This window comes from Sipha flava, unplaced genomic scaffold (assembly GCF_003268045.1).
Source record: "Sipha flava isolate LNK unplaced genomic scaffold, YSA_version1 2_pilon_pilon, whole genome shotgun sequence".
NCBI classification, from domain to species: domain Eukaryota; kingdom Metazoa; phylum Arthropoda; class Insecta; order Hemiptera; family Aphididae; genus Sipha; species Sipha flava.
In genome coordinates this window covers 2,971,816-2,986,580 of record NW_020272972.1, presented here as the reverse complement: position 1 = coordinate 2,986,580, position 14,765 = coordinate 2,971,816, and the positions used below count along the sequence as shown (strand labels likewise).

At 23.9% G+C, this 14,765-nt stretch overlaps 1 protein-coding gene across 1 annotated transcript; it reads right to left on the bottom strand.

Moving 5' to 3' along the window:
* Window positions 1–9,125: 9,125 nt before the first annotated feature.
* On the bottom strand, window positions 9,126–9,740 carry LOC112686033. Its single transcript, XM_025558135.1, has one exon. The coding sequence runs from the start codon at window positions 9,738–9,740 to the stop codon at window positions 9,126–9,128; it is 615 nt and encodes a 204-aa protein (XP_025413920.1).
* Between the last annotated feature and the right edge of the window lie 5,025 nt (window positions 9,741–14,765).

Genomic DNA, 14,765 nt, shown 5'->3' with positions numbered 1-14,765 from the left:
AGAGAGAGGTGTCATTTCGATGAACAACGAGTCACTTAATTCCAGCAAACTTTGGATTTCATTAACTATAAGTATTTTAGAATAAATGAAAAGCTTATTTAAATTATAAGGTGAAGAATATTATGAATCCAATGATATTTAAATAAAATGTATTATATTTTTATTAAAAGGTTTTTTTGTTTATAATAATATTTAAATATTTAAATCAACATAAATGGATGAGTATTACTGTATCGATATTTTAACTTGAAACCAATGTATCATTGTTCTCAAAAAAACTATATTGAACAAAAGAAGAAGGATGGATCAGTTTATATTTCTAAAGATAGTTTATATAATAATAAAACAAAATTTTTTAATAAGTAAGGTTGAACTATTAATGTTATGACTTTCATAAAAAAAAAAAAATTCATTTACATCAATAATATTTAAAAATAGAATCTAATGGGTGATTATAAAGTCCACCAGAATATCGATTAAGATAAATAGGTAATAAAAAGTCTAATGTAAACTCCGTCAGTTTTTTTTCTGACATGTAATGTATATATGTAATCTCCGCCAGTTTTTTTGTGTTTGGTTTGTGAATCTTTTCAAACTATGAAATTCATAGCCATCTAAGAAATTAATTTTATAAAATTTAACCGAATGTTCATATTTTTATTAATGTACCTATCGAATTTCAAACCCATACTTATATAAAACTAAATGGCATACCTCAAGTAAATAAGCTAAAAAATTTGGAATAAAAAAAAAAATGACAGTCTTACAGAATGCTATAAATAGGTAGACTAATGGAGTAATACAAGACTTAAAATATTTACAAATTGTATCACATTATTTTAGTTTCCATACATAACATAACTATATATATTTGGATTATTAAGAATAAAGATTATCTATTATGATATTTTTTACTGTGATGAAAATATTTAATGTGGACGATTTTTAATTATTATTCTGAAACTATGATTTCATATTATTATTTATAACAATTATTTATTATGATTTAAATATTTAATGTGAATGATAAGATATTATATAATATAATATATCATTATATATTATATATTATTTTTTAATAATACATCACATTAATTTTATACTACTACATGATTTTTTTTACTGACGGAGTTTAGATGAACTCAATATTACCTGATTTTTTCAGCAGTGGAGTTTACATGAATCCAATTTTACCTTTTTTTTATTTACTGGCGGATTTTACATGCACCCAAACTAATCCATTCTACCTATTTAACTCAGAATCGATTTTTCTAGATTAATGGTATATTGGTTTTAAATTTAAAAAACTAGTACAGTAATACCATTCACTCATCCCTGATCGCTGCGGAGTCTTATCCAGGAGTTGTTATACATATTATTTATTTAATTTTTTATATATGCAGATAAATAGTAAAATTTGATTTAAATAAGACACCAATTTAATTTATAAAAATAATTATTCGATTTTTATTTTATTATTGAATACAAATATTATATTATGTAAAATCATTTTAATAATTATAGAAGAGAAAATAAAAATACGTTTCAGTGATTTACAAAAAATAAATAAATTGTATGTGTGTAACTATTAAAGTAACTATTAAAGATAATCCAGGTTTCATATTCTATATTGAATACTTGTTTAACTTTGTACTAGGTGCAAAAGATTATTTTGCTTCCTTAAAAATAATATGTTCTAATAATAAATAGAACTTACATCCTAATAACAAGTTTCAGTTTTACATTTTTTTCATTTTACTATAATTTAAATCGTAGAGAATCCAACTTGACAAATAAAATTAATGCAAATAAATCATTGTTAATTTCTGATCACACTAATCGCACTGTATTATAATTTAACTTTTAGTTCGACAATTCAACAAAACTATAATGTAACTTATTGTATACTTTTGGTTAATAAGATTATCTTGCTCATGAATACTGTCTTTGATATTCATCGAAAAATTTGTACTTTTATTGAAATATTAATATGGTATAATAGATGTAGATTTTCGATTAATTGTAATCATTAGACAAGTCAATTGCCTTCACAAGTTTAATGTAGGTGATATAAATATTCAAACTGTTTATTATATAATCTATACAATAACGGTGTAGGCGCGAATTATATGAGTTTGTTTTATGAAAATTATAATAGTTTTGTAATTAATAGTTAGTAAAAATACTGCTACTTAATATTAAAGCTGGTATTTTGATGCAAATTTATCTTTTTTTCAATTTTCCCAACATATAGGTCCGTAAGCAGAAAATATGTTTCAAATAAATCTGATTAATTTAATCTAGTTTGTATTTTTTATTTTTAAAAAATTTAACTTTAAATGCATATTTTTCTGTTTATAAGGCATTTTTCAAGTCTTTAGATCCTTTTTTGTAATACTAAAATTACCTTTTATATTTATAAGGTAACATAATAATAGTTATAAATAATAATGTTTTTATTATTTTATAGCACAGATATACATAATATTCCAATATTTGAACATTATATATAAAACTTTCTTAGATTAAACAAAGACATTTTTCCTTGCTTTAAGTTTTGTAAACTTATCAACCAAATCACGTTCTACGTTTCTGAGTAGGTATTGTGTGTATAAAATTGGCATGATAAGTATTGTTTGTTTCTAAATTATCTGAATTTACTCATACTCGATTTATTATTAAAAATGGGTAAAATTGATAATGAATTGATAATAACAATAACTAATAATGAATATTATTAAAGGTTTAGATTTTATAGCATTTTTTAATTGTTATTGGATATAGATTCAAATAGTAAAGTGAGATATAAATTTGTCTTATGCACCCTGGACTCAAAGATGAAATTTTATTTTTATATTTGTTGCATATTTAATATATTTTAGAATTTTAGTATCATTTTTGATGTTTTGGTGCTAATATTGGCCAATACACATAATAATATAATGTTTTATTTAGAATTTACCATAAATATTATTTATATTAACTAAAAAATAGTATTAATTTATGTATAATAAGGAAAATTCCCACTCTTTTGTTTTTTCTCACAATTTTTTTTAAGTTATTGACGGAAGGTCGTTTTAACTTTTTTTTATAAATGTATTAATTCATAAGATTATATTGTAGATAATAATTCAAAAAATAAAATAAACCATCAGTAAAATATAATAATTGTAATTAAATTTTGATGCACATTTCATTTTTTTTTTTTTTTTTTTTAATATTTTCAGAGCATATTTTAAGGTGTTTTTGGTCATATTATATTGCGCATTTGAGTACTTTTCAACTATATGAAATTGATCTTTTGTAATTATGATTCACAGATAATATTCATCATAATATAAAGTAAAAGTATATAAATTAATAATCATAATATAAAGTCAAGTCAATAGTACTTAGTAACTACTACCCATACAATACCTACAAAGTCATAATTTGAGATCATCAATTATCATTATTAATGCATCAATAATATTCTTTTCTTTGGTAATATTTATACATGCAGTCATGTAACACAAGAGTCGGCAACCCACGGCCCACGGGCCGCATGTGGCCTGCAAAGCAATTTTTTATAGCCCACACAAAGGTGGTTAATTTTTGTGTTTATTTTTGTTCAATCAAATTTTTCATACAATTTTCAATACTATTCAATTCTTTTTTCTTTATTAATAAAATCTAATCTATTCATTAATAGTTGATGTTAATTCTATACAGTTATATAGTCAGTTTAATTTATAAAATTGTTATTATTATCTAATCGGAGTCGAAGATAATGATGATTGCACTACTCAGTCATAGGATAAATTAAATATACTTATATATATTTAAAAATTAAATTTCTAAATATGTTTAATCTATGTGTTTAATACATATGTATCTAATATATTTAATCTATGGTCATAGTTATTTTGCGTTTGTAGCAATTAGTATTACACCGTGATTACGCTCGTACGTGTGATTGTTTACGTTTGTAATTGTTTCATTTTACAAGTAAATCCAAACATTATGGCGACTAAAAAAAGAAAAATTTGTAATGAACATGGCTTTTTTTTAATAATTCTTGGGTTGATTTATACTTTTTCGTCGAAAACAAAGGTAAGCCATTATGTTTAATTTGTCAAAAAATTAAATTTTTTCTTAAAAGTAATTTTTTCCAGTAAAATTCGTATTTTTTACACTCATATTTCTATATAAAATAATCAAATATAATAGCAATACAAATATTAGTATATATCATATGTAAAAATTTTTTTTTAATGTGGCCCTTGATAAACATTTGAAAAAAATATGGCCCACGTAGTTCAAAAAGTTGCCGACCCCTGATGTAACACATTAATGACATTATTCACATAATTTCATATTTAATGATATTTGTTGTACAATTTTATGGGTACTCAGGTATTTCAGTATTAATGAAAAATAAATGCTCTTAATGCTAAAATAAAAAACCTAGTTTTTCTTATTATCATTCATTTTTATGATGTCCCTTAAATTCATAATACTTTGAACTCCCTAGGAACTTGTCCCAATTATCCCCCCCCCTCCTCTCGGAATGGCTATGCTAACTTATATCATTGAGAATGTATTTGTCGTCAAAATTTCGGTCCTATATAGAGATCGCATATTCCAGGATCCAATTGCTATATCCGATATGTCCAATATACGAGGCAAGTGCTGTTGTTGTTTGTAATCAGCAGGGATAGGTTATGTATGTAACAGCATGTTTTTTTTGTGACTTCTGATTATTGATTTTGTCAGTCATGTCCACGAATCACCTCATGATGAGATACATGGTTATATTTTTATTTTGCATGTTTTTGCATATTTTAGATAAAATGCATGTTATTGCATATATTGAATAAAATGAATATTATTGCATATTTTGATTATAAGAATGCGAAAAATTGATGTTTATAGTACATTTTGTTATTAATATTTATAATTTAATATTAATATTTCGTATTTAATTCTAGACCTGCTGATTAAAGTATAAAACTTGGTTCTTTTTGTCAAACATAAAATTTATCTTAAATTACTTTTGTTTTGTAATTGGTAAGTTAATCAATTATTTTCTTAAATTTATAGTTAAATGAATAAACGATATAACTTTTCAAGATAGGTATATGGATAAATTACATTTATAAATTTAATAAATAATTATGTTGTACGTAAATACATAGCATTGCTCACAGGTGACAAATTAAAAAATTGGTTTTTTAGAGACTTAAAATACCAAAATTTTTTTTAAATAATTTATACTTCTTTATGACTAATATAACAACCCAAAAAAAAAATAAAAAAATAAAAAATAAAAAAATCATGCATTTTAGGGTTAAGAAAAAAATCCAACCACTGATGTATTTCAATAAACAAATATTTTTTTTTTAACTATATTTTTGTGTTTATCTTATAAAAATTCAAATGCATATTTTTGCATATTTTGGTAAATAAAATGCATATTTTACAATTTTTTATTACATACAAATCCTAGCCCTGGTAATCAGAGTGTTTTCCATACAAGACTATTTAAACCAATTAAAGTCAAAATAAATAGAACTGAATCAACTGATTAAAGTAAGTTCAGTTGAGCTCGAGGCCCCGGATTTGCTTAATCTTCAGTGTTAATTCCGCATAACCCCCTAGGGGGATTTTATTATTATGTAAAATAAATATAATTAAATATTTTTAGTAACATGATTTTTATTATATAATTTTTGAAATATAATTAATACATTTTTGAGATTTTTTTTATAGTGCATTTTTAAGGTTTTTAAAGCATTTTTGCAATTTTTCTTTTCTTGAATATTTTTCGTTATTTTTTAGAACATTAAAATCCCAGTCTTCATCATAATCAATATATTATGTAAAGAGTATATTATACAATGATTATATAGTTGATAGATATTGTACATTAGTCAATCAGCGTTCATAGAAAACATTAAATGTGATTCATTTAATACAGATACATAAAATAATTAAAAAAAGAATAAATAAAATGACATATAATACAATTATGTATATTTCAATTTTTTTTTGGTTTATCTTACAAAAATAAATGATAATGAATCATTAGAAGCCAAAGTATAAGTACAAATAGTTCCATATCCATTAAACAGTTTTCAATATATCAAGCAAAAATGATAAGATTGGATTTTAATGTTGGACTACTATGTATACTATAAAATAATTTTAAACAAATTTGGTTCAATTTACATGAAATTTTATCTGTCAATAAATAAATAAATAAAAAATGAATAAATAAATTAATATAATAATAATGAACTATTACAAGTGTAAATCGTGAGTTAAACTTCATAGTACATATAGAGACCTTAAGGATGTTTTTTGAGAAGTGGTGAATAGTTATAGAGTTTGGAGTAAATTTGTTTTTTAACTTGGACTGTAAGGGCGTTTTCTTTATTACTTGTTTGAATAATTATTAAAATTGAATTGTTATTTATTTAAATTTTATTTAATTTTTTAATTTTTGAATTTTTTAAGTTGTCACATTATAAAATTCAATGAGCGTCGTCGATATGACTTAATGAAAAAATCGATTTTATAATTCTATAATTTATATTTTTACTGTTATTACTCGTATTTTAACTTTTTAGTGATTAATGAATTTTTTTATTTTTCAGCAAATTATTTATGAAATAAAAGTTTAATAGCACTCAATACATGTAGTTAACAATTTGCAAATGATATTTTTGTAATGAAGAATAAAAAAAATTGTTTTTTTTTTTATATGATTCAATGGGCAAATATTCAATATTAGTATAGTATTCAGTAAAATATTCATTGATATTCTTTAAGTTTTTAGTGCATGAACTTCATCCATAATTTTAATGTATAAACATTGAAAATTTATAGAACAAGAATTATTAAGTATATTTCGAAGGGTACATAATGAAATACCTTTCCCATATATTTGACAACTGTACTATTAAATATTAAAATATTTATTTTTTAATATTAAATAGTTTTTTTCAAAATTTTATTTTTTTTAAGTGGTGATAAATTGTTTCTGCAGCTGTGTGAAATATGCAATTTAATGTATTATAAATTTGCTTTTTGTAAAATATAAATACTTATTTAATAAATATTTTACATTTCAATGAATTGATTTTAATTTTTTTAATGAGTATCTAGTAAATTGAAAATTATTGTACATTGATTCGTCAATAAATAGAAATAATAATTTGATAAAATGATTTTATCTTAATTTATTCTTAAAAAACTTATTCATTAATTGACCTTTATGGTTTTTTAAAATATTCTCATAAAATTATTAAAAATGTATTTACGTAATTGTTTTTATTTCCATTCTAATTAAAGTAAACATCAAATTATATTTTATTCGTAAATATAAATTAAACAAAAATTAGTTTTAATGAAAAAATTCTTAATAAACTTTTGATTAACGAATAATTAGGTAGTATCTTGGACTCTTAAAATCAATCAAATGGTTATTAAATAGTTTACATATTTTGACTGCGGTTGAGTTACATCTTCATTTTTTGTATTTATATTTTATTCATAATAATGAAGTTTAATAAAATTAAAAATGAATAATTAACATTTTATATTTAAAAGAGTTTCAATTTGTTCATAAATAAAATGTAGTACTTATTGATTAAAAACTCGATTTCTGCAGCAGTAGCTGTAGTGAATACAGTTCAACTTGATAAGCATCAACTAAATCATATTTTTTATCGTTTTACTAAAATAACGAGGTTTTTCTTATTAATGTGTCAATAATTAAAAACAAAAATAAATATTCATTACGCAGTTATAAAATTTAGATTGCCCTTTGGAAGAGGAAGAATTTTTCCAGAGTAAAACAATGTTAAAAAGAATTTTTTATACATTCGAAGAAAACCTAAACAAATATGTTCTAAATCAATAAGTCCTAAATAAACTCTAACATTACCTTATTTGTTCAAATAAAAAAATAAGACAATCATTTACGTTTAAATTAAATAGGTATTACTCATAATATGTATAACATAGTATTTTTCCTGAAATTACATTATTTTTAAACGATCGTGTTTGATAGTCATAAGTTTTACTATAGAACATCTAATTATAAACACTTAATAATTTATTAACTAAAAAAGATACACATAAATGAAATTTTAATAATTTCATTATGATTTATTTATTAAAAATATGAATAAAAAGATTAGTAGTATCAAACTTACAAAGTTACAAAGCAATAAATGCAAACATTAAATCTCTTTACAGTTCACGCCAAGTATTGTCTAACTGTTCATACTAAATTGTAATCTTTTTTAGTTTTTTCCATAAAATATGAATTGTATTCGTGTATTTACTTTTATCAAAAATAGATCTTTCATAACAAAATAAATATATAAGATATTGCTATCACATTTAAAATACTATTGAAGAGAAAAAGTCAAGTTGCTACATAATTTTGAAAGGAAATAAAATTGTTCGAATTAATCGAAATTGATTAAATAAATAATCATATGTAATATAGAGCTTACACCCTAAAGCTTATTTGACTTATCATTGAACATTGTTGCCTTTTTTGGTAACATCTACCATATAATGACCACTTGATCACTGTCAAACCGATTTAGCGAGCGAACAAAACGGCATAGTGAAACCCCCGTGTCCATGTTCAATTGAAAATTGGACTAATGCATCTGATTTTTAGAGCATAGGTGTAACGAATTCCGCAGGTTTATAGTATATGTAAATACTTACCAAGAAAAAAATAAAACTGATAAAAAGATAAACAATGCTTTAACCGTATAAATACAATTATATATTTACTAATAGTACTGAATATTAATTTATGTATTATTTTTTAGGGTTTTATATTTATCATTTTAAATTTTAACAATCATTAATTTTCCATGTTTAATTTTATTGAAATATAGACTTTAGGTTAACACTAGTTCAACACAAATCATTTGCAATGACCATTTAATTACTATTAACAATTTAAGGAGATTATGTGAAAATAATATTTATAGAATATACGTATAGAATACGTAATAGCATAAATTTACATCAGAAAAAGTATAAATTATTCACTGTTATAATCTTCATTGTTTTTTCAGACTTCTTTTTCTTATTTTTCGACAATGTACCCACTCCTATTTCGATATTTGTTTCCTAGAACGTTTATCATGAGTACTTCTAGAACGATGACGGTGAGACTTGTGTTTATATTTTCTAGCTTCTTTATTGGTTTTTTCTGGACTTTCAACCCCTCTCTCTCTGTATCTACTACGTTCCCTATCCCTATCAGGTTCTCCATCACGGTATCGATTACGACCTTCACGTTCTCGTTCATATGCTCGATCTTCTGTTTCTTTTTTAAAACGGGAGACATAATATTCTTCATTTCTTGCCAAATCAGGTCTTAATTTTTTGTAAGAATCTCCATTTTTCAATGATTCATTACAACGTTTTTTCTTTTGATGTTCATAGTATGCTAACCACGTGCTTTCATTAAAGCCGTAGCTACAATAATCATTAATATCAGCACCAGGTTTTAACCATGGTTTTCCTTTAGTGGTTCCAATAGAATACTCGTGAGCATGAACACCATTTTTAGTGCCCATACTTTCAATGTCTTCCATTATTGACGATAAAGAAAAATGTCGATTTACTACAACAATGTCAACATCGCTATCTTCTTCACTGTCTTCATTGTTTTCTTCAAAAACGTTTTCAGGAACATTCGATTCTTCTTCAGTTGCGTTCATTTCGACTGAATCTTTAAGAGCTTCTACTAAAGTTTCAGTTATCGTATTCGTATCTGCCAGCGTATGGTAGTAATATGAATTCCAAATAATTAGGACAATAATACTAAATATTTTATATTAAACAAATGTTAATAATAACCGTTACCTAGTAATTTTTATCATAATAATAAAAAATGAGTTCAGCAAATCTAATATAATCACGAATTAAACAATATGGAGAATGATAAACCGTCGTCGAACTTCACTATTCTAATACAAACCAAACAATTGGTATCGCAATGAATAAACAAAAGTACTCGTAATACATATTAAAACAGACAAATCTACTATGACTGGAAACTTGGGCTCGAAAACTGAAGAGAGAGGTGTCATTTCGATGAACAACGAGTCACTTAATTCCAGCAAACTTTGGATTTCATTAACTATAAGTATTTTAGAATAAATGAAAAGCTTATTTAAATTATAAGGTGAAGAATATTTTTTTTTATTTTTTTTTTTTTTATTAAAAATAGATTACAATCTGTTTACACATAAAACAATAAGTAACAATGATGATAGTGATTAAAGAAGACATGAAATACATGAAGAGGAGACTGTCCAGTGACAGAACCTCAAAAAATTGAGTTCGGGCATTGAAATTTATTTTACTTTTTTTATTTTAAATTTTTTTTTTTTTAGATTAGAAGGTCTTTAGCCCAATTTCTTTTTAACCGTCGAGGAATATTAAGAGGTAATGTGAGAGAAGACATGTTTTTAATAAAGGGGTTAGAATGGTTAATTAATTTGGAATGGAATTTTTTATAGTAGCTTTTAGCAAGTTAATTAACTGTTGGAAGTTTTAAGTCGTTATGTAGAGCTGAATTTGTGATATACCACGGAGCACCGGTTAAGAGTCTTAATGAGATGGATTGAAAGGCTTGGATGGGACGGGTGTTAGCTGGTTTCGCTGGGCCCCAAATTTGAATACCATAGGTCCATATTGGTATTATGATAGATTTGTAAATTAATATTTTATTTTTGAGATTTATTTTTGATTTTAGAAGAGGTCGGAGTAAATGGAGGCGGGAGTTAAGTTGTTTACGTTTATTTTTTGTATGATCTGCCCAGTTTAGCCTTTTGTCTAGAGTGATACCTAAGTATTTAATTGATTGATGAAGAGGAATTGGTTTGTTATTAAATTTGAGTGTGGGGCATTCTTTTTTCTTAAGGGAAAAATTAACCTGAGCGGATTTATTGTCATTAATTTTAATTTTCCAGTTGTTTGCCCAAGATTCAATTAAATTTAAGTGCAATTGTAAGTTGTGTGAAGCGGTGTTTGAGTCATTATTTGAAGCAAATATTGCTGTGTCGTCAGCAAATGTGGCGAGGAAAGTTTGATTGGAAGTGGGCATATCAGAGGTATAGATATTATAAAGTATAGGAGAGAGATCACTACCCTGAGGAATATTATGAATCCAATGATATTTAAATAAAATGTATTATATTTTTATTAAAAGGTTTTTTTTGTTTATAATAATATTTAAATATTTAAATCAACATAAATGCTTAATCGTAGAGGTATAGACAGATTAGATTTTCATCTTTTGGTTCATTGCTGAAATCATAATTTATTTTGGACTTTTAGTGGGCTGTTGATCTTAATTAATAATATTTCCCTGTTAACACTTAAAATAGCAAATTATAAAAAATTACTAGATTCAAATCGCAAGGATATTTTAAACAATTTTTTATAATCTTTGGAAATGAAATGAAAAATGATTATTATTAAGAATTAGCTACAAGTGAATAAATTAAGATGATTGAGTTTTATTTTTCCAAATAATTTCTAAAACATAATATTTTACACATGAAAAAGAAAATAAATCACTTATTCATTGTTATTTTTTTGTTATTATAATATGAAAAACATCTCAATAAGCTATAATTTTTTGATTACACAAAATACAATTTTTTTTATTTATTTAGTACTGAAACAATTATTATTTAAAATTATATACGCTTATATAAATATAAAAAAAACAACCTAGATTCAAATAATTTTCAAAGGAAAATATGTATAATGTACATTTTTATTCATCAATTTATACATAATATATTATACTATACCTTGATTTGTAGGTATAATATTTTCGACAAAATGCTTAATATTTAAATTAGATATGTGTATTCATATTTAAGTACTTAGTTGGTATGAATGATAATCACAATATATTTTTATTAAAAAAACTTTACACGTTTGTCTTCAACCGTCATTGTTTTTGCTCGTGTTTTTTTTTTTTTTTAAACAAAATCAAGACGAAACAACTTTTAAAAAACAACATAGTATTACATGATTATACGTAGTGCAGTATAATAATAACAATGTCAAGTTAAAATACGTAATTCAATGACGTAAAAATCCTATAAATTATTTTAGATTGAGAGCAAGAAGAAAGATAAATTATACTTATTATAATTGTCACAATACAACTTATTTGACTATATATATAAAATGCTATTTATTGACTAATTGAACATATTTAAATGTTGATGAGTTCCCAAAACTATACTAAGTGTATTATTTGAATTTATGAAGATTATTTGAATTTATATGACCAAAATACGATTTCTTATGTGTTATATCTTCTACATTATAACAGAGAGTATTCAATGAAGTTATTTTTTAATCCTTATTAATATGTATTATACGTGTTTTATGAAATATTTTAATGTCTTCCGTTATATTATGTAACTAAATGCTTTTTATTAGTATAACTAATAAAATTTTTAATTTATTTCATATAAATTTAAGTTTATATATAAAATTAAAAATAAAATTGGTATGATACATTTTTTCATTAACAGTCGAGGACATATAAGTGTATTATATATATACATATAACATATATATCTGCAGTCTAAAATAATTATTTAAATTGTTTAAAGATGAGATTGAAATAAGTCTTAAGGTATAATTAAAACACATTCTTATTTTTAGTTGTTTTAAAAATGATTAACTTTTGTTTTATGTCTTCTTTACACATTGATAAATTATAAATTTTAAATTTCATAAAATACTATATTTAATTTTTTATTACATATTTTTGTTTTATTTAAAGCATATTAAATATAAAATGGAAATTAATTGAGTTTTTATTTCCTATACTCAATATATTCTAAATTAATATCTAAACTCTAAAAACTTACACGCTAACTATTTTCTTACTTCGATTATATTAATGAATATTATAAAATATTTATAGAGCATTTAAATGCGTTTTGATCTGTAACTTCTTCTCTTGTTTTATTTCGTAGTCCTTCATGTAAAATTTTTTTATTATTTTATTATTTCTATTTATTTTATTTATAATAATTTTGGTATGCAACTAATATAATATATTGAATTTTAGATTTTAATGAGTAAAATTGATAATGAGTTGATTAACTCTACATTTATTTGAAACCATTGAAAGTACAATCTGTGTCCTATTTATGCTCTAATAAAACAGTATTTTGTATACATATTCGTATATATACAATACGTGATGCAAGGGACTAGGCCTCTCTGTGATACACATTTATTATTTGAATTTAAGTCACTTGATTGTTTTGAAACAATGTTTGCATATTATTCGTATTTCTTTTCTATCCCGAGAGGTATTATTAGTAGTTTCACTATTGCATGCAAATTGTATAAATAGTTGATTTATAAAAACGACTATCGTAATAATTACTTTCGGTAATAGTTTTAACGTATATATACTTTGTGCTACTCAGTTATTATTAATGTGTTCTATTTTTTTAGTTGTAGTTTGATTTCCAAACAAACGCAGTATTACACATGTTTAGAAAAATAAAAATACATCTACCACTTACTTTTTATAATTTTGAAACTAATTTTATTACATTGTCACTAATAGAATATTTGATTCTAATAGGTACCTGATTCTAGGACGCACAAATACGTAATTGAAAAACTAAATCTATCAAACATGAGCCATTAATTTATTAAAAAATAGTTCATTAGTCTTCTAACTTAAAATGATAAACGTGCTCAATTTCGATATAAATTAAATTGTATATAAAAACTCATCTAGACGTACAGTATAGTAAAACTATTCATTCATTGCGAAAGTATTTATACTTCGTACAATTTTACGGATAAATTTTGGTAAAATAATTCAGATAAGTTTTGAATTGAAATATTAGTTAATCCCGAAAAACTTAACAGTACTGCCAATGTTATTATCAGTACGAGATAACATAACATAATTCTCCAACTTATTTGCATAATTAACTTCAAATTACCTGTGAAATTAAATTTTTTTTTTAAAAAAAATGATGATTTTCAATGGTAATTCATCGCACATATTTCTCGGGTTGTACGGATATAGAAAATATGATATTTCATCACATAATAGCCGACATCTTTTATTACGATTGTAGTGTAACCGGCATATGACAAAGAACATTGCAGCGCAAAAAGAACGATATTATGCATTAATACTTTCTTCTTTCACTCTATCTACGACACAGCAGCATGTGCGGTACTCAAATTTGCGAGATCGATCATTCGATTATAGGATTTAGGATTATTAATACGTCTCGTACCGGTTTTTATTACGCATACGCCACGGAGATCACGGGCCGAGAAATCGTTCATGAAACATAAAACCAAACTTCTTGTGGTAACGTCTTATGTACCGATGAGTACAGCGGCTCAATATTAATATTATATAAGGAATATTTTACGACAGGCCGAGATGACCTGAAGGAAAGAAAAATTAAAATAAATTAAACTGAACAAATTTTAATACAGCATCCAATACACTATTGGCGTGGTATATAATGTACGAACGAAAATTAAACTAGGATTTGGAAATTTTTAATTCGGTTAGTATATCGAAAGAATTAATTATTTTCTTCAAACATTTATTATAATATTTATTAAAATTATAAAGACTACACATTGTTTTGCTCGTTCGGTTAGTACATACGTAGAATGCGTTAGTGGATCGGAGATTATGGTGTGGTATACACCGAGAT

Coding starts and splice junctions, on each gene's coding strand:
- LOC112686033 (XM_025558135.1), bottom strand. CDS start 9,740: ATGAACGCAACTGAAGAAGAATCGAATGTTCCTGAAAACGTTTTTGAA.